The following is a 26,814-nucleotide window of genomic DNA, read 5'->3' as shown; positions in this document are numbered from 1 at the left end:
CAGTAAAACAGGAAATGTTCAAATGTCAAATACTTCCTGGATTGACAGACAAGATCCCATGGAATCTTGCAGAAACTCAGTGGCAAGCTCACACTCAAACAGGAAGTGCCAAAATTTCAGACACAGTGAAACAGGACATGTCAAATGTTGAACACTTCCTGGCATGGGTGGAGCTAGAGCAGAGGCCAGGGTTTCACTGGACTTCCCTGAAATCTGATTGGACACAGATGATTGACATGTCACTGCACCACATGTCTGTTTGAAAGACCTGCATTTGCAAATCAGTGAATCACATTGACTGCTAGGTTCCTCCTGTCCAGTAGTTGGTGCTATGTACCACAAAACGTTCTAATATGTCTTAGTAGAAGAAGAAAAATGTTTGCTTCAGATTTGAACTGAACACGTTGTTTGAACTATGGACTTGTAATCACACCAAACTTATATTGGTGAGGAAACAACCGTATTTTATGTCAGAAATGAGGTCCAGGTTGTTAAAAGCAGCATTTCTCCTTTAATTCAGGTTGCCTTATATACACATGTTTAAGCTAACAGACAGCATCTGATTCATGCTCTGTTGGCTTATTAGTGCAGCATATAGGGGAGGTGATGGTCTAGTGGTTAAGGTGTTGGGCTTGAGTCCAGAAGATCATGGGTTCAAATCCCCGCCTTACTGGAAAATCACTAGGGGCCCTTGGGCAAGGCCTTTAATCCCCTGTTGCTCCCGGTGTGTAGTGAGCGCCTTGTATGGCAGCACCCTGACATCGGGGTGAATGTGAGGCATAATTGTAAAGCGCTTTGAGCATCTGATGCAGATGGAAAAGCGCTATATAAATGCAGTCCATTTACCATTTACCATACAAGCATCAAATTCAGCACAAATAGAGCTAGAGCAAAATTAATTAATTATTAATTATTAATTTTGACCCCTGTACAAACTGAAACTGACTTTTGTCACCATTCTTGCTGCTTTTACCTCATAACTCCATACCATTCGGCCACAGATTGTCCAAACTGTACCTTTTTGGAATCTTCATGATCAGGCAAATAATGTGGTGTAGTTTTCTATATGATTGGAACATCTTTTAATTTTGACCCCTGTGTAATTCTTCAGTTGACCGCTACCTGGCTGCCTATTGAGAATTCAAATGGCCAATCATTTTTTTTAAGAGTTCATGTCTATGAATTATTTGTGCTGAAGTTGATGCTTGTATCACCATTTGCAGGATTCCACTGTAAATATTCTCTTATCTGCTGCACTATACGAGGTCTGTTAGAAAAGTATTTGACTTTTTTTTTTTTTCAAAAACCTGATGGATTCATGTGTGCTTGCATTAGCCAACCTTGAACCTTCGTGCGCATGCATGAATTTTTTCACGCCTGTTGATTGTGTCATTTCCTGGTAAGCAGCCTTTGTGTGAGGTCTGTGTCGTGCGCTCGGCGTTTTTTCATTCCAAGGAAAATGGTGGAACAACTGGAGCAGCGCGACTGCATCAAATTTTGCCAGAAACTGGGCGACAGCCAGGTGGAAACCATTCGGATTATTCAGACGGCTTTCGGTGATGATCCTATGGGTATCACACAGATTAAGGAGCGGTACAACCGGTTTAAAGACGGCCACACAACGGTGGAGAGCGAGCCGCGCTTCGGTCGGCCATCAACATGCAGAAATGACCAGATCATTTCCAAAGTGAACGCTGTGGTGATGTGGGACCGTCGTGTGACTATCCGAGAAATTGCGGAAGAGGTGGACATCACCACCTTTTTGGCACATTCCACTGTGACAGAAGATTTGGCCATGAAAAGAGTTGCAGTGAAATTCATGCTGATGGCTTCGGCACGAAGCTGCTGACAGAGCAAAAGCACCTCCATGTTGAAGTCTCACAGGACATGTTGTGACATGCTCACCTCTTCCACAATTTCTCGGATAGTCACATGACTGAAAAGCCAGCGAAAGCCGTCTGAATCTTCCGTATGGTGGAAGAGCTGGGCATGTTACAACATGTCCTGTGAGGCTTCAACACGGAGGTGCTTTTGCTCCGGTTTAAACCGGTTGTACTCTGTGTAATCTGTGTGATGCCCATATGGGCATCATCTGTGTGATGCCCATAGGATCGTCACCGAAAGCCGTCTGAATAATCCGAATGGTTTCCACCTGGCTGTCGCCCAGTTTCTGGCAGAATTTGATGCAGTCGCGCTGCTCTAGTAGTTCTGCCATTTTCCTTGCAAAGAAAAAACACAGAGAGACTCCACCCATCCTCACACAAAGGCTGCTTACAAGCAAATGACGCAATCGACAGGCGTGAAAAAATTCACGCATGTGCACGAAGGTTCAAGGTTGGCTCATGCAAGCACACGTGATTCAAATCCATCAGGTTTTTGAAAAAATAAAAAGGTCAGATGCTATTCTAACAGACCTCGTATATGAGATGTAAGATGCTGCTACTCAGTGTTTTTCAGTGGCCCTCAAAAGTATTGGAACACTTGGTATTTCACACATTTTAATTTGTATATTCCATTTCAAGTACATTTTTTTTCTAAAATTATCTTTCTTAAAATTATCTATTATCTTCTTCTTATTATTATTATTATTATTATTATTATCTTTTCTAAAATTATCTTTCTAAATTTACAATTTATGATAACTTATTTAATTAATTTTAAAGCTTGATTTATGCAGCTGCATTGCACATGTCATGCAATGATGTGCGTGACAGTTTTAAAGTTCTCCGTCACCAAAGCAGAAAACTGTCAAATCACAGCCTTTTGTGCCTGATTTAACAGGTGCATGTCAGGCTGTGAAAAAATTGTTGAAAAAATTGCTGCTTGTGAAAAAATAAATGGTCGGGCTTTTAATCATAGAAATCACTCCGTCCCCACTTTACTCAACTTGTTGTTTCAGTGCTGAACTTTACTTTGTAACTCTGCTACTTTGCACGTCCAGACTGCTTGGGGTTTTCAGTGGAAATACATTGCAATTGGACGAGACATTTTCTGATGTGAGTGAAAATCCATTATATATGGTGTTTACTCATCACTCATCACTCATTTTCAACCGCTTATCCGGGATGGGGTCATGGGTGCTCCACTCTAGCAGGGGTTGGGATGGGTATTGATAAGATTTTATCGATATCGATGACATTATCGATTCTACTTATCGATCCGATTCCTTATCGATTCCCTTATCAATACCTCTTGTGAATTTTGTACTAAAAGTAGGCTTTACAGGTTTTCTATATATTTCATTGAGTCCTAAAGTAAATAAATATGAAATTCTTGTTTCTTTCTCGCAATAAGACAGGAGTCCCAGTTAGTAACTTTAATCTGCACAAAAGTGATTCACGATTTCACATATTTGGGGATGAAAGTGGTGAAAAACAAAAAAAGCTGGAACACAAAATTACCCCCCAACACCACCCGCACGAAAATGTTTGAATTCTAGAAGCTCTGAAATGCAATCTGGGACTATTCCAGACAATAAACTGCAGTGAGTGCAGCATCCATTTTGGTGACAACTTTCCTTATTCAAATTCATTCCAGTAGTATTCTGCTCTTACTAGGATGCAGCAGTTTTCTAGTTTGGCAGATAGTTCTGGAAGAAATCACTGAATATGGTTTGACCGAAACAAACTGTCATTAAACTTAAATAAGACAGGGATGAAATGGAGGTGTAAGAGTCACTAGGTGTTCACAGGAAACACTTATTTCTGTATGTATGTATGTATTTATTTATTTATGTATGTTCATTGTTAGTTGGTTTTATATTTTCTGTTGTGTTTTTATTCAGGTTCTTTATGTCTCTTTCTCTAAAATTGTATATAATCATTAGATTAGTTATTATTACTATTATTGTTGTGCTTGCTGTTATTATTAATATATAAACAAAAATAAATTTAAAAAATATTACAATTTGTAATACATTTGACTCTTTTATGACAACAAACGCTTGACAGCTGCAACTGCTTAATGCTAACTTTAACATTGAAAATGCCATAGACATGCTAACGTGTTAGCATCGGTCCCGTTTTTAAGTTATGAAATACATCTATCAACTGTTTCAGAACACCATAACAGGTCAGATTAACATAAAAAAGGTAAATAATACTCAGCCATATGGTCTTTAGGGTTTTAGCGAGGGAAAGTGAAAGAAAAAAATAAATCAACAAAGCACTGCTTCGATCTGCGAATCACTGCTTCGAATGGTTCAAGGTTCAAAGCAAAGGCGCGCTACAGAAAAGTTGATTACAGACCCGCTGCAGGGTCTGTAATCAATGTAGAGAAATGATAATTTTCCTGACAACCACCCCCAAAAACAACAGCCACTCTGAAGGACCGATAAGGGAATCGTTAAGTAAAAAGGCTATTGATGTCGGTGGATCGAATCATTTCTTAACGATACCCGAAAGGAACCGGTTCTCGATACCCATCCCTAAGCAGGGGACCCCAGATTTCCCTTTCACAATACAAAAAATTTGGGACTTTTTTTGTCCCGTGCCTGCGAATACCTGGTTTATATGATGACGGTTTCAGTGAGTTTTACTGTACATGGGACTGAACAATAAATTTACCTCTCAAAACTTTGACGATGAAGTTACTTCCATCTCACACGACTATCTTTATTTTCAGATTTTTCATCTGTTTGGATCTGAAGGGAATCTGTACATCTTGAAGCCCTTACTGTGACTATTTGTGCCTCCAAATGCACAGCAACCCGGCATTTTCAGCAAATAAATGAATAAAATAGCTGGATCTGCATGCAGATAAATTAACATCAAATGCTATTTTGGCCCCAAGATAGCACCACGAGTTACATGACGGCTTTTTTTCAACTCGTCATGTTGCTACTGTCTCAGTTAAGGGACTCTAGCATAGCTGAGCCACTACAGTGACATATCCAGCTTGTAATTCTGGTTAAGTAGCATATAGCTAGTTAGCATATACTGTAGCTGGCTAGTAATGCCTAGTTACTATACCCAAGTCATAAAGTTTGAAGTATTTTTTAAATTTGAATTTTTTTTTTTAAATTTTATTTGATTTTATAGTATTTTTGGTCATTTTCACAGTTGTGTTTGTTATTTGTTTAGGTCTAGTAATATTTTAGTCAAGTTCACTTTCACTTTAAACAGGTGAAAAAGGTCAATATTTACACACGCCAGTGGAAAATTATTAAGAAGAATGTTCATAGATTACTGAAATACAACAAATCTGAACAAATATACCCTTTAGACCATTTGTTTAATTTTTAGAAACCTATTCTGCTTTGTTTTGTGTTATTTGGGTTTATTTGAAATTTTATGCCAAAGTTGTGGCATTCTGCACACACTGATGTCAATTTTTTTCAAATATGCATAATTTCAGATTTGTTGTGCACAAGCGCTAATGCATCAAACAAAAACCAGCCTACAGGGACTCATTATTACAGCTAATTAGCATGTAGCTAATTCATAAATTTATTTGCTTACTTGCAATTAAATATTTTGCTGAAATGTGTTTACTGAATAATAGTGTTGAGCTGCGAAACGGTTTGTAATTTATTCTGCAAGCTTTTGTCAGATGTGACCGCCTTCTCATATCAAAGTTTAACGTCCTACTTTGTCAAATAACAGAGCATCGTTTACAGAAAAGTGTTTTCTTGATTGACTTTATTGTTTTTAGCAACTCAACTGTCATTACAAATAAAAGCTTATAACACAACAGGAAATAACGGGGTGTTCCATCTTTTGTGGTTTCAGTCGGTGCACAGTCCTAATGCTAACACTGCTAACAGGCTAGCAAGTTATGAATCTAACTGGATTTGTGTTTATCTGAAAGTGTGTGTGTGTGTGTGTGTGTGTGTGTGTGTGTGTGTGTGTGTGTGTGTGTGTGTGTGTGTGTGTGTGTGTGTGCGTGCGTGCGTGCGTGATCATGTTGGTTTCCATTATTAACAAATTGCACTAATTTTAGCAGAAAGCCATTAGGCCTTTTTGGGAAGCTAATTCTGATGAAGATTAGCACCATTAATAACTGCCACCATAAATCACTGCAGGAGCCATTTAAGGAACCTCAAATCTCATTTTGTCCCCTCATCCATCACAAACATTCCTACACTCTGTATTTTGCTCACATAAAGTTGAGCTTTCCACCTTCAGATTATCTCTTTAGCCTCCACGCTAACAACACATGTAGCAACACAACTGCCTCATGCTGATGTAGCGGTGCGTAACAGCATGTGATGGCAGAATGTGATGGCTTTGGAGCTCATCTTTTTACGCCACATTCTTACGGTGACACAGAGAGGCCAAAATTAAGACAACAATTACGTTAAAATGTTTCATGACTTAATTGATGTTATTGTTTTGTTCGTCTTATAGAGGGGACTGGATTGTTATTCCGAAGAGCCCTAAATTAGGCTGCAACAGCAGCAACACCTTTCTGTTCTTTACCACTGGTCAACACAATTTTTCTTGCACGCCATTGTTCAATGGATTTTGGGTAATTTGGAGGCACTGAATCAGAATCTGGTGTTAGTTTTTAGCAATCACATCACATTTTTGAGATATGAAAACATATTTCTCGTATCAAGCATCGAGGCAAAAGCTGGCAACTCTTCTGTGCCATAAATGATATTATGGCTCGTGCTCTCATTTCATGAACCTGGTTTAAGAAATATGCTTTTGAAGCTGCTTTTGTGCATGATCAGTAGCGTCAAACTCGTGAGTGAATGACCAATTTTTGCGTAATCCATCAATACGGAACATGCAGATTGCAGATTGCAATAAAACATGATGTGTTAGAGGAAATCTGAGCTCAGATTCTGATTGAGCACCCCAAAATTAGCCTAACTCAGCTCTCAAAGTCAATGGAAGAAAAAAAATATTTGTATTTTTGTTGACCAGTGGAATCTTCCTTGGGATTTGAAAGTTTCTTTGTGGCACGTCCTCCTTCGGCTTCTTGGCCTGGCAGCGGGGAAGTGCTAAAGCTCCGGACATCCGCCTGCCATAGGCAGCGCCAAGGGGGCGCTAGGGGGTGCTAGGGGGTGCTCTGACCACCTCCGACGAGGGCGGTCGCATCTCCTCCACTCTCCCTTATCTCTCTGCTTTTAACCTTCAAGTCCCTACTTTACCAGACTGTGAATTCCTCAAAACTATATTGGATTCTGGATCTATTGGACTACTATTGGATTAACCATGGAATTGATCAGCTGGTCTCTGAACGCTATTGACACCATTTTTTCTACAACAAGGTCAGGACCAGGGATCCTACCTGCCCAGATTGAATGTATCCTGCGGGTTATCAATCAATCAATCACTTTTTTTATATAGCGCCAAATCACAACAAACAGTTGCCCCAAGGCGCTTTATATTGTAAGGCAAGGCCATACAATAATTATGTAAAACCCCAACGGTCAAAACGACCCCCTGTGAGCAAGCACTTGGCTACAGTGGGAAGGAAAAACTCCCTTTTAACAGGAAGAAACCTCCAGCAGAACCAGGCTCAGGGAGGGGCAGTCTTCTGCTGGGACTGGTTGGGGCTGAGGGAGAGAACCAGGAAAAAGACATGCTGTGGAGGGGAGCAGAGATCGATCACTAATGATTAAATGCAGAGTGGTGCATACAGAGCAAAAAGAGAAAGAAACAGTGCATCATGGGAACCCCCCAGCAGTCTACGTCTATAGCAGCATAACTAAGGGATGGTTCAGGGTCACCTGATCCAGCCCTAACTATAAGCTTTAGCAAAAAGGAAAGTTTTAAGCCTAATCTTAAAAGTAGAGAGGGTGTCTGTCTCCCTGATCTGAATTGGGAGCTGGTTCCACAGGAGAGGAGCCTGAAAGCTGAAGGCTCTGCCTCCCATTCTACTCTTACAAACCCTAGGAACTACAAGTAAGCCTGCAGTCTGAGAGCGAAGCGCTCTAATGGGGTGATATGGTACTACGAGGTCCCTAAGATAAGATGGGACCTGATTATTCAAAACCTTATAAGTAAGAAGAAGAATTTTAAATTCTATTCTACAATTAACAGGAAGCCAATGAAGAGAGGCCAATATGGGTGAGATATGCTATCTCCTTCTAGTCCCTGTCAGTACTCTAGCTGCAACATTTTGAATTAACTGAAGGCTTTTTAGGGAACTTTTAGGACAGCCTGATAATAATGAATTACAATAGTCCAGCCTAGAGGAAATAAATGCATGAATTAGTTTTTCAGCATCACTCTGAGACAAGACCTTTCTGATTTTAGAGATATTGCGTAAATGCAAAAAAGCAGTCCTACATATTTGTTTAATATGCGCATTGAATGACATATCCTGATCAAAAATGACTCCAAGATTTCTCACAGTATTACTAGAGGTCAGGGTAATGCCATCCACAGTAAGGATCTGGTTAGACACCATGTTTCTAAGATTTGTGGGGCCAAGTACAATAACTTCAGTTTTATCTGAGTTTAAAAGCAGGAAATTAGAGGTCATCCATGTCTTTATGTCTGTAAGACAATCCTGCAGTTTAGCTAATTGGTGTGAGTCCTCTGGCTTCATGGATAGATAAAGTGAATAAAATTGGTCCTAGCACAGAACCTTGTGGAACTCCATAATTAACTTTAGTCTGTGAAGAAGATTCCCCATTTACATGAACAAATTGTAATCTATTAGACAAATATGATTCAAACCACCGCAGTGCAGTGCCTTTAATACCTATGGCATGCTCTAATCTCTGTAATAAAATTTTATGGTCAACAGTATCAAAAGCAGCACTGAGGTCTAACAGAACAAGCACAGAGATGAGTCCACTGTCCGAGGCCATAAGAAGATCATTTGTAACCTTCACTAATGCTGTTTCTGTACTATGATGAATTCTAAAACCTGACTGAAACTCTTCAAATAGACCATTCCTCTGCAGATGATCAGTTAGCTGTTTTACAACTACCCTTTCAAGAATTTTTGAGAGAAAAGGAAGGTTGGAGATTGGCCTATAATTAGCTAAGATAGCTGTGTCAAGTGATGGCTTTTTAAGTAATGGTTTAATTACTGCCACCTTAAAAGCCTGTGGTACATAGCCAACTAACAAAGATAGATTGATCATATTTAAGATCGAAGCATTAAATAGTGGTAGGGCTTCCTTGAGCAGCCTGGTAGGAATGGGGTCTAATAAACATGTTGATGGTTTGGATGAAGTAACTAATGAAAATAACTCAGACAGAACAATCGGAAAGAAAGAGTCTAACCAAATACTGGCATCACTGAAAGCAGCCAAAGATAACGATACGTCTTTGGGATGGTTATGAGTAATTTTTTCTCTAATAGTTAAAATTTTGTTAGCAAAGAAAGTCATGAAGTCATTACTAGTTAAAGTTAATGGAATACTCAGCTCAATAGAGCTCTGACTCTTTGTCAGCCTGGCTACAGTGCTGAAAAGAAACCTGGGGTTGTTCTTATTTTCTTCAATTAGTGATGAGTAGAAAGATGTCCTAGCTTTACGGAGGGCTTTTTTTTATAGAGCAACAGACTCTTTTTCCAGGCTAAGTGAAGATCTTCTAAATTAGTGAGATGCCATTTCCTCTCCAACTTACGGGTTATCTGCTTTAAGCTACGAGTTTGTGAGTTATACCACGGAGTCAGGCACTTCTGATTTAAAGCTCTCTTTTTCAGAGGAGCTACAGCATCCAAAGTTGTCTTCAATGAGGATGTAAAACTATTGATGAGATACTCTATCTCACTTACAGAGTTTAGGTAGCTACTCTGCACTGTGTTGGTATATGGCATTAGAGAACATAAAGAAGGAATCATATCCTTAAACCTAGTTACAGCGCTTTCTGAAAGACTTCTAGTGTAATGAAACTTATTCCCCACTGCTGGGTAGTCCATCAGAGTAAATGTAAATGTTATTAAGAAATGATCAGACAGAAGGGAGTTTTCAGGGAATACTGTTAAGTCTTCTATTTCCATACCATAAGTCAGAACAAGATCTAAGATATGATTAAAGTGGTGGGTGGAGTCATTTACTTTTTGAGCAAAGCCAATAGAGTCTAATAATAGATTAAATGCAGTGTTGAGGCTGTCATTCTCAGCATCTGTGTGGACATGGGTTATGTCCTCAACTCCTGGGGGTCTTGGCGTGTTGCATGCTTGGCGCCTTTCTCTGTTGAGGATGTCGAGGATTTATTTATTTTTGGTCTCATGGCAGCAGGGCTGGTACTTTTTGGCTTATGTGCTGCCCTGATCTACCGGAAAATTGGCAAGACGGTGGCATCAAGAACCACGGGTCCTCGCTTGTCCGTCATGATTAACGAGGTTTGCAAGGTAGTGCATTCTCAGACTGCATTGACTCTTGAACTCAGACGCAAATTGGATGAGACCTTGGAGCTGATGCATGCCTTGCAGTTGAAGCTGAAGGTTTCGGAGGCCGGTGAATATTCTTAATTCATAATTGGGAATATTCTTAATTAATAATTGGGATTTGGCTGTTCAAGTGGAACTGTTAAAATTGTTTTTCACTGCTCAGCTGCAACACTACAGGCTATCTAGCCTCAAGGTTAGTTGCCCACTGTTTACCTCCAGTGGAATTTATTCAGGCCTTGGTGAGATTATTTGGCTCCATTCTTATCTCAACCCACAAAGACAATAACTGATTTACACATGGACTGAAGCATGCTCCAGTTTCTCCTTTTACCTGTCTTCCTGCCCCCCCCCCCGCGGCAGGCCCCCGTTCTTCCTAAGCTGGCAGGCGGCGCGACTTCAGTTGTAGCGGCTACCAACACACTCACATCGCCTCAATTTGGAAAACGGACTGTTTTAAGTTTAGTGCACATAAACAGTGTCAAATGTATATGTGTTGTCCTAATTCTGATGTGTGCCATTATTACGTTAAACAAGTAATAATTGTGGATTAATTGCTGTTTGTATGTGGAATGTGAGTGTGGAAATCTCGTTGTTGTAATGACAATGACAATAAAAGCTGTCTATCTATCTATCTAGTCATGGCCATTGTTTAGCGCCAAAAAGGGCTGCTACCAGAGTGTTCTGATAAACTGGACTTTCAAATCTCGGCTGTCGTCCTGTGTTCTTGTTTCTGTGTGTTTACTGTTCTCTGTGTTGATAAGAGTTTTTTCCTCATTGTTGTGGCTTCTCGAAGGCAGCGACCGTGAGGGTGTTTTTCTCTTCCTTACCTTGTGTGTGCTTTTTTATATGTGTTTATGTACCAGGCCGGCTTATGTCTGTTACGTGTGTGTTGTTTGTCTTTGGGTCGATCATGGTTTGCTCAGCCCTGCTGTGACCTAAAGCAGGGATGTACATCTAGAGCTGGTCCCCGGGCGCCTTATGGCGACTTCTGCTCCTAACTGGCACTTAGGATGGGTTAAATGCAGTAGACACAATTCATTGTGCAGGGAACATGTTCCTTTGTGCATATGACAATAAAATTATTTTGAATCCTTTGAATCTATCTATCTATCTAGAGCTCCCCCTGGATTTGTAATAGCACCCCCAAGACGTGGGGCTAATGTAGCAACCAAAGCTATCTTTTTAGAAGCCGGCTCACGGATTAAATAAAGTCTTTTAATCTGACCTGTTGCCAGAATTCATCATCACATATGAAAACTGTTCTCCACATGTCACCCTTGTTTTGGAAGGTGATGTCTGGAAATGCGTTAATTTGTTATGATGTTAGTTACTTAAGTTTTTTTTTTTTTAAGAGTTTTAAGGACACCCCTCAGTGGAGGATGGCAGCACTTTGTCCCACCACCAACAAAAAGAAGACTGTTAAATGACACTGTTAACAACATGTTACAGAGGCAGGACGATGACATCATCCTTTTCACTTTTAAACAATAAGACACTTCTGGCATTTTCAGATTTATGTGATTAGATAAATATTCCACTCATAAAAGAAAATAAACATTAATCAACAGAACTCATTGTTTTACACAAAATGAGTGTAATGTGACGTTCAGTGACATCACGTTCAACACTGTCATGAGAATCAATTTGATTTATAATGCACCTTTCATTAATAAAAATCTCAAAGTGCTACAGGAAAAAAAATAAAACCAAGGATAAATAAGAGAATAAAAGAGAGAGACCCATCGAGAGGCTTTTTATAAAAGCTTCCACAGGCTTTGGAGCCCTCAGATGGTCAGGGAGGGAGTTCCAAATATGGGGGGGCAGCTGAACAGAAGGCTCTGTCTCCCACGGTGTAAAGTTTGGTGCGGGGGGATGGAGAAGATGAGTGTTGAATGAACAGAAGGAATGGGAGGATGTGTGGGGAGTGAGGAAGTCTTTGATTTATGTGGGGGCATTGCCATGGATGCATTGGTGGGTGATGAGAGCAATCTTGAAATGGATTCTGTAGGTGATGGGGAGCCAGTGAAGGTTATGGAGTATAGGTCTAATGTGCTCCTGTTTACATACTCTCATCAGAGGTCTAGCTGCACTGTTTTGAATGTATTGGAGCCATTAAAGGTTTTTTCCAGAGATCCCAAAGACCGGGGAGTTACAGTAGTCAAGCCTAGAGGAGACAAAGGCATGGAGAGGTTTTTTAGCATCAGTGATGACGTCATACTGTAGTGAGTGTAGTTTCAAGTTGCTGAAATGGTTTGGTTTTTGCTGCCCAAATATCAATGAGTGGAACTGGAAAGAAGTGACATCTGTGTTGCCTGAAGAACAGCAGTAGGCACAGACCAACCAGTGACCCGGGGTCACTCCCGGTAATTGACCTTCAGAGACCACGGGCTCTGGACAGGAACCAAATCATTTATGCTTTTGCTCTTAACCACAACAACAGGCGCATTGTGCTGTTACGAAGACATCAATGGTAGGTGAAAGATTTTCTCTCTGCCTGCTGTTGGCATTTTTTTCTCCTGAGGCTACAGGCTACATGTGGAGGTCTGTGAATATGTGTATTGAACAGTAGGCTAGGTTTGTGTGTGTGATTTTGGTCATCCTGTATGTCATTAGTGACTGTCGCAAATCAGAATGTGGCTATGTGTACGTATGCCTGCAAATGTGGCAGAGGTGTAGCAGAGAGCTGTCGCGACACATGAGCACATAGCACCCTCACAAAAATGCCAAGCTCCCCCACAGCACCTGCAGAAAAATATCTCTGGAGCCGCCACTGCTACCTGCACGGCCGTCCGCCTCTAAAGGGGCTTCTTGGTCAGGCATTACGCCGTCTCTACATCCAGACTGATAGACCTTTGTGCCTTCAGACTATTGAATAGTCACCCATGTAGAGATCATGTTTTCTGGGATGTTTAAACTCCTGTTCATTGTGTTGTTCAACAACGACTTCAGTCCAACGAACCTGGAAAAATGACGATACAAGAGGCGAATGAGAAGATTGGAGCATGAGCCAGAAAAAGTAGGGCGTAGTTCTCCATCTTTTGAATTCTGAGAAACCAACATTTCTGGAGAATGCGTGCAGTTTTGATTCACTGGGTGCAATGTTGAGAAATGTTGGCTTCTCAAAATGCAAAAGATGGAGAACTATGCCCCACTTTCTCTGGCTCAAGCTCAAAGCTTCTCTATAGGTGATGTGTCGGTAAAGGACCAGCACTGAAGGTCAAAGTAACAAACGGAAATAACAGAAAAACATGTACTATTTTACTGCAGAACCAGAACCAGTGAGTGCAACAACAATTTTTTTCATAATTGCATACAGAATTATGAAAAAGAATTGATGTTCAAGCATCGTTTTTGGTTTAAAGCTGTGAGTTATCAAATCTCACTGTTTTAATTTTTTTTTATTTAATGCAGTCAGGTTTCATTTCATATCCCTCCAAAAAGTAAAAATACAACTCTACAATACAAAATGTTGTTGAAGAGTCACAAGCCTCATCATTAAATTTAAAAACAAAATCTAATGATTTCACCATCAGTGTTGTTGGACTTTGTTCCTTCGTTGTACCTTCAGCTGTGTTCACCTTGTCTCTGTGTTTCTGTCTTTCAGTCGTACATGGAGGATCACCTGAAGAATAAAGACCGTCTGGAGAAGGAGTGGGAGGCGCTGTGCGCGTACCAGGCTGAACCCAACGCCCGCAGCGTGGGCCTGAAGGACGGCAACGCCAAGAAGAACCGCTCCACCGCTGTGGTGGCCTGTAAGCAGCAAACTCTTGATCATAAAGTACTGTACAGATATTATCACGGCGTCAAAACACCACCAAATCACTCTATCAGTCGTAAAGCTGAAGGAGGAAGACGTGTTTCCCTGGAACCAGGTCTGGGTTTACATTCAAATGGAATACAGGTCTAAATAAGATCCTGCAGTACAGGGGTCAGCAATGACTGATTAAGAAGCTGGTGAGCTTCAATGCACCAGACCAAACAAAATGCAACTTTGTTTTGCTTATATAATGTAATCGAGACCTTCCTGCCACCTGCTGGTCGGTTGTTGGATAATCGGGATTAACATCGTGTTGTTTTGACCAAGTTGCTAGAAATTTGCTTGTCATTTATTTTCCAAAGCTGCTTGTTCTAAACAGAGATCAGGGTAATAAACACTGAATATTGGACACGTGTTGGACTCCAGCTGGCTGTTGAACTATAATCTGCTTTTATTTCTAGTTAATTCTTCAGCTGTTGGTAAACTAGTGAATGCTATTAGTTATTCTAATGTTATATGTTGTTTTTAGTGCAATCCCCATCTATAAATCTACTTGTCTAACCAAAATTTCACTAAATAACAATACTTAAACTCTATACAGTATTTTAGGCTGAATCTCAGTTCTCCCCCTCGGCCCTTCCTCTTACCCCTTCCCCTCCGTTTTGCGCCGGCACGAGAGACAGAGGGGTGTGGAGGGCTACAAACCCCTTCAAACGGAGTGAATCTGGATCCACACTCCGTTTAGAGGGGTAGGAGGAGCTTACCGCTGTCTCCAAAGAAACAAACATGGCGCAGAAAGAGCTGCACAAATGAAAGCCGCTTTCATTACAAATTATGCTGTTTAGAAAGTTATAACTTGCCAAAAAACTTTACAGGCAGTTGCCTATGACAGCAACGTGTATGTTGCTGGATGCATGTTGTGTATATTGTCGTTCTGAAGAATATCGTAACTTCGCTCATGTGCTGAGGTGTTATAATGCACATACACACGAACGCTATGATAAGACACTTTTATATCTCACAATGGAGAAAATCATGATAAAGGATAAGCACGTTAATTTGTGTGTTCATAAATCTTTAGATAATAGCGACCCCTGCTGTTGGATTTCAAGGTCTGTAACACGTGTATTTTGTAAACAAAGCGCACTCGTGTCCTAATAAACTTTCAGGCAGAAAATGAGAAGAAGTTTCATCAATGGGAATAAGTTGGAAAATATATACACACACATGTATATATGTGTAACACATAACCTGACGTCCTGCTATTATTTGTCAAGGAAATTTCTAAAGGAAATAGGGCTGGATGCAAAAAATGAGAGAAATTGAAAAAGAAATATCAGGTTTACAGAACTAGATGCAGCCCATAACATACATACAGGTTCTGATCATATAATTAGAATATCATGAAAAAGTTGATTTATTTCAGTAATTCCATTCAAAAAGTGAAACATGTATAATGTATACATTCATTGCACACAGACTGATATATTTCAAGTGTTTATTTTAATTACTAATTAATTAATTAATTAATTAGTAATCAACAATTAATATTTAATCAATTAACTATCTTAATAATTACTTTTATTAATTACTGCTTATTATCAGTATTATGAACATTAATTAATTACTAATTAATTAAGTATTAATACCATTAATTATTATTATAGATTACAAATTAATTAAATTAATTATTAATACCACAAAATTCTCCAACATGATTGCGATGTGTCAAAGAAATCTGCAACTTCTTCTATTTTTTTGCATTGACGCTGAAAGGCGAGAAAATAAAAACAGCAAACAGGCTACTGCAACAAGTTTCGCTTCGGTTGCCATGTTGACAAACAGTGAAGATGGCAGTTTGAGACGGGTAGTTTTTTTTTCCCCCTAAGACAGAGGGGTGTCTCAATTCATAGGGCTAGAGGCCCTTCGCCTTACCCCTTGTTTTAAAGGGTTAGGTGTAGGGGTAGGGCCAAGGGGAAGGGGAAGGGGTACAAAAGAGAATTGAGATTGGGCCTTAGTGTGTGTATGTGTTTTTGTCATTTCGGCTGCTCCCGTTTGTTCAGGGTCCAGACGCTTATACTGCCATGAACACTACTGGCCAGTAGATGGCAGTCGAGACCGTGAAAACTTGCCAAAACAAAATTCCAGATAATCCATGTCTGCTACGTTTAAGATGCCTGGAATTTAATATACGCTGATTGAATTTCAGACATCGTAAATATATTACTGTGGAACAAACACAACAGACAGTGTTTGACATAAGCAGGATTCTAAAAAACAAACAGGAATCGATTGCAATGATTCTAATTGAAAATAATGGAGAAGCAACTTGGGCTTCTTCTGACATTTTTACATAAAACAAACACAATAACAACGTCTATAAACCCAGAGAATATATTTACGAGAGTTTTAGGCACAATATACAAAGAGTTTAATGCTGTTGTGTGGAGCCTGATCAGAGCGTCTCAAATGCATTTCCTCTGTTGTGAATGTACTGAGATTACCCATAATGCACCCAGACACAGCATGTCCACACTAAAACCTTCAAAATTAGTGCATTACTTTAAAACTAAAACATATATCTGATATTTTCACTTTATAAAACTTCAGACGTGACGTTAATTTAAATAACTTGTCCAAAATTAGTTTGGTTAATATTTTAACCATAAGTTAAAACCATATACCTCTGGATGACTTGGGTGATATTGCCGGCATATCATTATGGGGTCAAAAGAAATTAGCTTTTATTCTTTTCTGTGACCAGTTTTCCTTTGTCTGCAGAAGATAGAGCGGTTTCTCTTGGAACCAGCTCTCTTTTGTTTACAGAGGATAGAACTGCACATCTACTACAAAACATTTAACAGGTAGGTACTCAACTGATTTTAGACTTAATAAATGTTTGTAACTGTTAAGATTTGTTCACGCCTCCAAAAATATGTTAGCGGTCTAAAAATTATCAGACCAAAACTTATTGGAAGATAATTGGTCCGATGATGGTTTTCAGAGTTATCTGAAAAGATAATCCGATAATGAAAACTTTAGCTTCAATAATTAGTGGTTAGCGTATTAGCGGAACTGTCCCCACCACTGGGCCAGTCACACTTTTGGTACGACAAGAGACTGCAGACGACTGCTATCGTACTGGGAGTGAAATTTGTCTAAGTTCCATGTGACTGTGGAGTTGCTGAGATGTGACGTGACGTCGGCTCCCCCACAATACATGTGTGTGTGTGTGTGTGTGTGTCGCGCGCTTCCCCGCTCCCCCGCTCCCCCCCAACATGTGCATGTGTGTGGTTCGCGCCTCCCTGCAGGTGATGCACATCTCATCTGATCAGAGAGTGACACTTTGGTCTGTGCACTGAACGGACGGGGGTGTGGCAGTTGTTGACATCTGTGGTCCTGAAAATCAGAGCTGTAGAAAACGCAACAGGTGCTGACGGACATGCATGTGTGCGCGCTTGCTGTACTCACATCGAAAACGTAAAAACATATATTGCTTGCGATGGGCTGGAGAGCGCGCACACTGACAGGTCCAGCTGGACCGGAGCGTCAATTTATGTGGACACACAGCAGGTGATCTGAACATCACGCCTGTCTGACAGGACAGTGAGCGGGGCACCGCAGGACCATGTGACAGGCCAACAGTACGACAAATACACCACTTTCAGTCAAATATCAACAGAAATACACCGTAGCAAATGCTGTTTGGTCGGTTATCACAGCGCTTTTTTCTTTTTTTTTTAGAAAATACGTTTGTCTGCTTGTTGATTAGAGCCATTTCATGCTCCCTTTACAATACAGTGATTGTGGCATAGTGGTAGAGTTTTTGTCTGGTAATTAGGATGTGTGGGTTCAAATCCTGTGAATGTTGTTTTTTTTAAACCAGGGTTGTTTAACCGCGGGGTTCTGTATTACGTCCCCCTTTATATATTATTTATATCAACCCAGTGATATCTCATTATACAGCTGATTTTATTTCATTTTCCTCCAAATCAGCAGTGCAATGTGGTGCAGCTCGTCCCATGGAACAAAAGCATGAGCTGCTGTTCCTGCTCGACAGACACCGTCGCATGCATGAACCATGGTGCTTGCATCGTGCACGCCTGCTCGTCGGCGCGATGTTTCGTTGTGCAGTAATTTTGAACTGTTTCGTGCTGTTTCCCTGTTTTCGTCCACACGTTGTCCACACTTTGCGCTGTGTAAAGGGGCCATAATGTTAGCATGTGTTGAGTGCCTCCATAGTGAGTAACAGTATTTATAACATGCTTGAAAAGTGTATACTTGCAGTGACTGAGGAACGTAGTGATAGTTATGCCTTAAAGCAGTGATTCATGATGGATTTAATCATTCACCTGTTTCGAAAACTCACTTGCATCACATAAAGTGATGCTAACGTTAGCATGAAAAAGTCACCAGTGTCGCATAACAAAGTACTAACATTTTTTTTTTACAACCCCAATTCCAATGAAGTTGGGACATTGTGTGAAATGTAAATAAAAACAGAATGCAATAATTTGCAAATCCTCTTCAACCTATATTCAATTGAATACAGCACAAAGACAAGATATTTAATGTTTAAACTGATAAACGTTTTTTTGTTTTTGTGCAAATATTTGCTCATTTTGATATGGATGCCGGCAACACATTTCAAAAAAGCTAGGATGCGGCAACAAAAGACTGGGAAAGTTGATGAATGCTCAAAGAACACCTGTTTGGAACATTCCACAGGTGAACAGGTTAATTTGAAACAGGTGAGTACAATGGTGGGCACAGATAACCAAAAAATTAACTTCAATAACAGATAATCAGATAACTGAAAAGTTATCTTTGATAAAGATAAACCGATGAACCACCCAAAAATGTATCCGAAGTTACAGATAACCAATAAATTCCAGTATTGTCTCTGCTACATCTGCTGAATTTGAGTTTAAACACCACGATCGCATTTGGAAGCATAAAAAGCAACAAAAGTCCCAAACAATGAGTCAGCACTGCTATGTTTGAACATGCTGCCCCCTTCTGGAAGCTACACAGCTGCAGCACTGCAGCACTCTGAGAGCAGCCACAAAGCCAACTCTCTGCCAATCACAATGCTCCGGTCAGGCGGAGGTCTTGAAAAATAAAGGCATCCTGTCTTATGGTTTTGTGTGAATACTGATAGAATAACTCCATTAATGTCAATTCTGTCATTGTACAAAGTTAAAATATAACATATATCTTTTAATGTTGAATAATGCACTAATTCTGAGGTTTTGTAACAAACACCGGCAGATCACAAAGGATTCTGGGTAAAAGTGCCTCTGCTAAACACTGATTGGTTCAGTCATTCATTATGTAAACCAACATGTTAATGTGATGTGTGTCGTGTGTTGGTGTTTACAGATAAATGTGCTTTTGTAAAATATTCAATTTTTTATTTGTAAAAACAGGCATTTTTATGGAGCCCTGGAAGTGTCATCACAAAATGTTTTGCATGTGGAGAGAATGTGCACACGTTTTATTTGTGCCGTGCGCACGTTTTATGATGTGCGCACATTTTATGATGTTGTAAAATGTGCACTCAATATTGTGTTGACACATAAATGTTGGCTTTACACTGTGTGAGTTTTGGCCCTTTTTCAGATGATTTTTCATTCGTGTGAGAAATTTTTGGACCGAGTTTCAGGTTAATCGCGCGTCCTGCATCGTGTAGTGTACATGGAGTAACAAGCTGTGTTCAACATCTGACGACCACCTCCTGATCGCCGATCGTATGGTCCAATGAAAATCAAACCTGTTTGATATTATTCTGTATCCTGCTCCTGAAGAACTACAAGCATCCAACTGCTCGCACTGTGCATGTGTAAACACCGCAGAGCTGTCTTGTAATGTTTTTTGCTGTTGTTGTTGTTTTGTTTTTAAACTTAATTTGTAAAGTAAAAAAAAAAAAAAAAAAAAAAAAGCCATTTGCAAAGCCAAAACGTTGATTTGACAACCATCTGATATAACTGGGGTCCAAATAAATAGAACACTGCCATCTACTGGTGCCCAGACGCTTAGTACTTAGGGTGAATACTGCCATGAACACTACTGGCCAGTAGATGGCAGTAGAGGCCTTGAAAACTTGCCAAAACAAAATTCCAGATAATCTGTGTCTGATACATTGATTTAAGATGCGTGGAATTTAACAAACGCAAATACAATAATGTCTATAAACCCAGAGAATATATTCACGAGAGTTTTAGGCACTAGAGTTTAATGCTGCTGTCCGTGGAGCCTGAACGGAGTGTCTGAAATGCATTTGTCCTGTCGTGAACGTACTGAGATTACCCATAATGCACTGCTGGGCACAGCATGTGCTCACAAAACCTTAAAAATTAGCACATTACTTTAAAACTAAAACATAACAACATAAACATAAAACAAACTTCAGGCATGACAGTAATTTTAAATAACTTGTCCAAAATTAGTTTGGTTAAAATTTGAACCATATGTTAAAAATGTATGCCTCTGGATGACTTGGGTGATATTTCCTGCGTATCAGTACGGTGTTAAAGGAAATGATTTTTTTTTTTTGTGACCACTTCTTCTTTGCCTGCAGAGGATAGAGTGGTTTCTCCTGAAACTAGCTTGCTTCTGTTTGCAGAGGGTAGAACTATACATTTATTAGGAAACTTTCAACAGGTAGGTCTCAACTGATTTTAAATTTTAAAAATGTTTGCTGCTGTTCAGCTTGGTTTACTATGTTATCGGTCTAAAAGTTATCGGATTACAATTCATCGGAAGATAATTAGTCCGATAATGGCTTTTAAAGTTATCTAAAAAGATAATCCGATAATGAAAACATTATCTTTGATAATTATCTGTTATCGAATTATCGGAAGTGTGCCCACCACTGGGTGAGTGTCATGATTGGGTATAAAAGGAGCATCCCCAAAAGGCTCAGCCATTCACAAGTAAAGATGGGGCAAGGATCACCACTTTACGAACAACTGCGTTAAAAAATAGTCCAACAGTTTAAGAACAATGTTTATCAACATTCAATTGCAAGGAATTTAGGGATTCCATCATCTACAGTCCATAATATAATCAGAAGATTGAGAGAATCTGGGGAACTTTCTACACCTAAGTGGCAAGGCCGAAAACCAACATTGAATGCCCGTGACCTTCAATCCCTCAGGCGGCACTGCTTTAAAATCTGACATCATTGTGAAAGCTAAGCAGTGCAGGATCTGGTTCGTACTTGGATGATAGACCTCTTCGGCACACCAGCGGCTGTGTGTGTTTCTCCAGGTAAATCTGGAGTTTTGTCAGGAAGGGCATCCGGCGTAAAACTTGTGCCAAATACCAATGCGGATCTGGCTGTATCCCCTTTGTTGAGCCCTAACAAAAACAGGAGCAGCCGAATGGACAACATCATAGCATGCATGTAGAGGAGGGCGGCCTCTGTTTTGGAATGTAAGATCTAATTCATTTAAAGCAATTAAAATTTTTTGTATGGTTTTAGAGATTTTATTAATATGATTAACAAATTTCAGTTGGGGGTCAAGGACCAACCCAAGTTATTTCAATTCTGTTACAGATTGTTTGTTTGTATTTTGCAAATGTATTTGAAAGCTTTGTTATACATTTTGTTTTCTAACTGAAAAACACATTGAAACTGTCTTGGTTGGATTTAGCACCAGCTGAATTTGAATGAGCCATTAACTCACCTCAACCATACACTTTGAACCAAAGTCTGGCTCAATTACCTGGGATCAAAGTCGCACCATCTAAATTGGTGCTAAAGTCAGGGCAATCTGTTGGGTCAGATGACAAGTCTGTATCACTATGTTTTGAAACAACCGTGGATCCGGGTGATTCATTATAACCTCTGGTCGTGTGATGTGAAAAATCTTTATTTGTGGTGAGTTATGGATTTTACTCAGCAACAAATCGACTAAATGCTGGTGATTTTTTCTTCTTCCTCCAGATGATCACTCCAGAATCACCTTGAAAGCAGAGAGCAGCCAAGGCAACTCTGATTACATCAACGCCAGCCCGATCGTAAGTACATCCTCTTGCATCAAGACACCGTTTCTCTCCGCTGCCGCTTTGTCAGGGTCCCACAGTCCCCAGCGGCTGTCATGGGAGCAAAGTCAACCTGCCTTCGAACAATACAAACGCTGTAGTGCTTGGTTCACTTCAGCATGGTCCTCTCGCCTGTGCTCACATTCTGCACCATGAATATTAATGATTTATTTATTCATTCATTTTCAGCAAATACTGTGGGTGAGTACCCAGTCAGGAACAGTGTGGGAAAAGGCATGCATGCAGCTCTCGGCTCATTTCCCGCTTGTGAAAGCAGAATTGATCTGGGGGGGGGGGGGGGGGGGGGGGTTGGAGAGATGGTTGTTTTTGACCTTGGGTTATGATAATTTAGCACTAGCTTGTTTACTCTTACACTACGCTCGGCCTTTTCTTTTGATGCTGTGTAAATTTGCACTCTAAAGGAAGGAAGATGGAGCGATGTGGGTTTCGTAAGCGAGTGTTGGAATGATTGGTTTGCATTTCCCTCCAGGCAGATATGACGGTATTCCATTAAAAGCAACTCAGTGCCGTGCATTTTAAATCTGGGTGTGTTTGTGATGTGTTCATGTGCATTCAGAGTGAAGGAATTTCAGAACTCTGCAGAACAAACGGCTGGAATCTTGTCATATCTCAAATGCCTCAAACAAATTCAAAACAGATACAAGTGTTTTTTTTATTGAGTTCAACAGAGAAAGTAAATCCTTTTAGCTGCTTCCTTGTTTTTTTTTTTTACCTGGGTCGCCACAGCAGAACCAAGGTGGATCTGCATGTTGATTTGGCACAAGTTTTATGCCAGATGTCCTTCCTGACACAATTCCACACTACATGGAGGAATATGGTATGGTTGGGATTTGAACCAGGAACCTTCCGCACTGAAACCAAGTGCACTAACCACTTGGCCACAATCCTGCCTTGCTTCAACAGAGTGATTTGTATAAAATATGTCTTTTACTGATAGAATCAAAACATCTATAGTACAATAGCCGAGTGGCCCCTGTGTGCGTGCATGCGCGCGTATGGCTTTGATCATGCAAAAACTGGGGAGTGCTGACATTTGCTGTTTAGTATGCTTATGTATTTTGGGTAAAGTATGAAGGCTGCGAAAACAGAAAGTTGATAGGACTAATATTTTTGGAGAAATTAGCCATTTTAGCTAACTAGTAAACAATGGATGTTGTGCTGCAATGACCATGAGAGTTTGGGGTTTTGGAGTTTTAAATGTTGTTATTGTGGTTCATGTTAGTTTAACAGTGTTGTTAGTGTTATAATTTATTGTGTTTTTGTATTTCAGTTGGTTTAGTCAGTTCAGTTAAGTGTCATGTTGCTGGCACCATGAGTGAAATGTCTGTTGCGCTTGATGTCTTCCGCCACAGTCTTTGTGTCTAAAATTCAAAGCACCTGCTTGTGGCGAAATGTGGAAAAGACAAGAACCTCTCTGTGTGTGCGTGCATGCATGTGTATTACAGCTGACATTTTCCATTTGGTATGCTCATGTATTTTGGGTCAAGGATGAACGGCGCCAAAACATAATGTTGATAGGAGTCATATTTTTGGAGAAACTACTGATATTAGCTAATGTTGCTAATTACATTTTGGAGTATCACACCTTCTAGCAGGGGGGTGGTAAATCATCTTTATTTTATTATATTTTTTACCATATTTTCCAGACTATTGTTGCACTGGTATTAGTTACATCTGCCCAAAAATGTGCCATAAAGACCATAAAGAATTATAATTTGCAATTATTTTTGGAGTATAGTGCTACGGCTTCATGCAACAAAAATATAATGAATTTAATCACTGCATTACTGCTTTAGCGAGCAGAAGCTACAGAGCTAATTCATGTTATTGTACAAGGCACAAAACACTTAAGTAAACTGTTTTTTGGCCACTAAACAGATGGCCATAGGTGAGGTAAAGATAAAATATAATAATTTTATATATATATAATGTTCTCCTGGGAGTGCAGCTCTGTAACAGCCTCTCCTGGACTGCCAACACCACAGTGGTGGTGAGGAAAGCCTAGCAGTGACTCCACTTCGTGCTCAGGAGAAACAGTCTGGAGGAGAAGGTGCTGGTGTTGTTCTACAGAGCCACCTTCGAAAGCATCCAGACGTACTGCATCACATCATGGTACGGGGGGTGCTCAGCAGCAGACAGGAGAGCGCTGCAGAGGGTGATCAAAATGGCCCAGGGGATCACTGGCTGCTCTCTGCCCAGGCTGGAAGACATTGTCAGCTCTCGCTACCTGAGCATAGCTGGCAGCATCATCAAAGACACATCCCACCCAGCAACCACCTGTTTGACCTACTACCCTCCGGCCGACGGTATAGGTCAATCAAAACTAGGACAAACAGACTCAGGGACAGCTTTCTCTCCAGAGCGATCACTGCACTGAACGATAACACATCACTCTAATCCGCACCTTTCAAGTTTCTTGCGCAATATCTGTAAACCATGTGCAATATTCAATTCAATTCAATTTTATTTATATAGCGCCAAATCACAACAAACAGTTGCCCCAAGGCGCTTTATATTGTAAGGCAAGGCCATACAATAATTACATAAAAACCCCAATGGTCAAAACGACCCCCTGTGAGCAAGCACTTGGCGACAGTGGGAAGGAAAAACTCCCTTTCAACAGGAAGAAACCTCCAGCAGAACCAGGCTCAGGGAGGGGCAGTCTTCTGCTGGGACTGGTTGGGGCTGAGGGAGAGAACCAGGAAAAAGACATGCTGTGGAGGGGAGCAGAGATCAATCACTAATGATTAAATGCAGAGTGGTGCATACAGAGCAAAAAGAGAAAGAAACACTCAGTGCATCATGGGAACCCCCCAGCAGTCTAAGTCTATAGCAGCATAACTAAGGGATGGTTCAGGGTCACCTGATCCAGCCCTAACTATAAGCTTTAGCAAAAAGGAAAGTTTTAAGCCTAATCTTAAAAGTAGAGAGGGTGTCTGTCTCCCTGATCCGAATTGGGAGCTGGTTCCACAGGAGAGGAGCCTGAAAGCTGAAGGCTCTGCCTCCCATTCTACTCTTACAAACCCTAGGAACTACAGGTAAGCCTGCAGTCTGAGAGCGAAGCGCTCTATTGGGGTGATATGGTACTATGAGGTCCCTAAGATAAGAAGGGACCTGATTATTCAAAACCTTATAAGTACACTCAACAAAAATATAAACGCAACACTTTTGGTTTTGCTCACATTTTGTATGAGATGAACTCAAAGATCTAAAACTTTTTCCACATACACAATATCACCATTTCCCTCAAATATTGTTCACAAACCAGTCTAAATCTGTGATAGTGAGCACTTCTCCTTTGCTGAGATAATCCATCCCACCTCACAGGTGTGCCATATCAAGATGCTGATTAGACACCATGATTAGTGCACAGGTGTGCCTTAGACTGCCCACAATAAAAGGCCACTCTGAAAGGTGCAGTTTTATCACACAGCACAATGCCACAGATGTCGCAAGATTTGAGGGAGCGTGCAGTTGACATGCTGACAGCAGGAATGTCAACCAGAGCTGTTGCTCGTGTATTGAATGTTCATTTCTCTACCATAAGCCGTCTCCAAAGGCGTTTCAGAGAATTTGACAGTACATCCAACCAGCCTCACAACCGCAGACCACGTGTAACCACACCAGCCCAGGACCTCCACATCCAGCATGTTCACCTCCAAGATCGTCTGAGACCAGCCACTCGGACAGCTGCTGAAACAATCGGTTTGCATAACCAAAGAATTTCTGCACAAACTGTCACAAACCGTCTCAGGGAAGCTCATCTGCATGCTTGTCGTCCTCATCGGGGTCTCGACCTGACTCCAGTTCGTCGTCGTAACCGACTTGAGTGGGCAAATGCTCACATTCGCTGGTGTTTGGCACGTTGGAGAGGTGTTCTCTTCACGGATGAATCCCGGTTCACACTGTTCAGGGCAGATGGCAGACAGCGTGTGTGGCGTCGTGTGGGTGAGCGGTTTTCTGATGTCAATGTTGTGGATTGAGTGGCCCATGGTGGCGGTGGGGTTATGGTATGGGCAGGCGTCTGCTATGGATGAAGAACACAGGTGCATTTTATTGATGGCATTTTGAATGCACAGAGATACCGTGACGAGATCCTGAGGCCCATTGTTGTGCCAACATCCAAGAACATCACCTCATGTTGCAGCAGGATAATGCACGGCCCCATGTTGCAAGGATCTGTACACAGTTCTTGGAAGCTGAAAATGTCCCAGTTCTTGCATGGCCGGCATACTCACCGGACATGTCACCCATTGAGCATGTTTGGGATGCTCTGAACCGGCGTATACGATAGCATGTACCAGTTCCTGCTAATATCCAGCAACTTCGCACAGCCATTGAAGAGGAGTGGACCAACATTCCACAGGCCACAATTGACAACCTGATCAACTCTATGCGAAGGAGATGTGTTGCACTGCATGAGGCAAATGGTGGTCACACCAGATACTGACTGGTATCCCCCCCAATAAAACAAAACTGCACCTTTCAGAGTGGCCTTTTATTGTGGACAGTCTAAGGCACACCTGTGCACTAATCATGGTGTATAATCAGCATCTTGGTATGGCACACCTGTGAGTTGGGATGGATTATCTCAGCAAAGGAGAAGTGCTCACTATCACAGATTTAGACTGGTTTGTGAATAATATTTGAGGGAAATGGTGATATTGTGTATGTGGAAAAAG

The 26,814-nt window shown here is 40.7% G+C and overlaps 1 protein-coding gene across 1 annotated transcript in view; it reads left to right on the top strand.

Moving 5' to 3' along the window:
• Positions 1-26,814, top strand: part of LOC117521373 (receptor-type tyrosine-protein phosphatase N2-like) — a 742,548-nt gene that overhangs the window by 597,337 nt on the left and 118,397 nt on the right. Inside the window, exons 15-16 of the mRNA XM_034182665.1 lie at positions 13,910-14,057; positions 22,014-22,087. Coding sequence (XP_034038556.1) covers positions 13,910-14,057; positions 22,014-22,087 — 222 coding nt within the window. The remainder of the gene's footprint in view (positions 1-13,909; positions 14,058-22,013; positions 22,088-26,814) is intronic.

Source organism: Thalassophryne amazonica, chromosome 12 (genome assembly GCF_902500255.1).
Source record: "Thalassophryne amazonica chromosome 12, fThaAma1.1, whole genome shotgun sequence".
Lineage (NCBI taxonomy): Eukaryota > Metazoa > Chordata > Actinopteri > Batrachoidiformes > Batrachoididae > Thalassophryne > Thalassophryne amazonica.
Note: the sequence above shows the minus strand (reverse complement) of the source record. Positions and strands in the feature narration are given on the sequence as shown.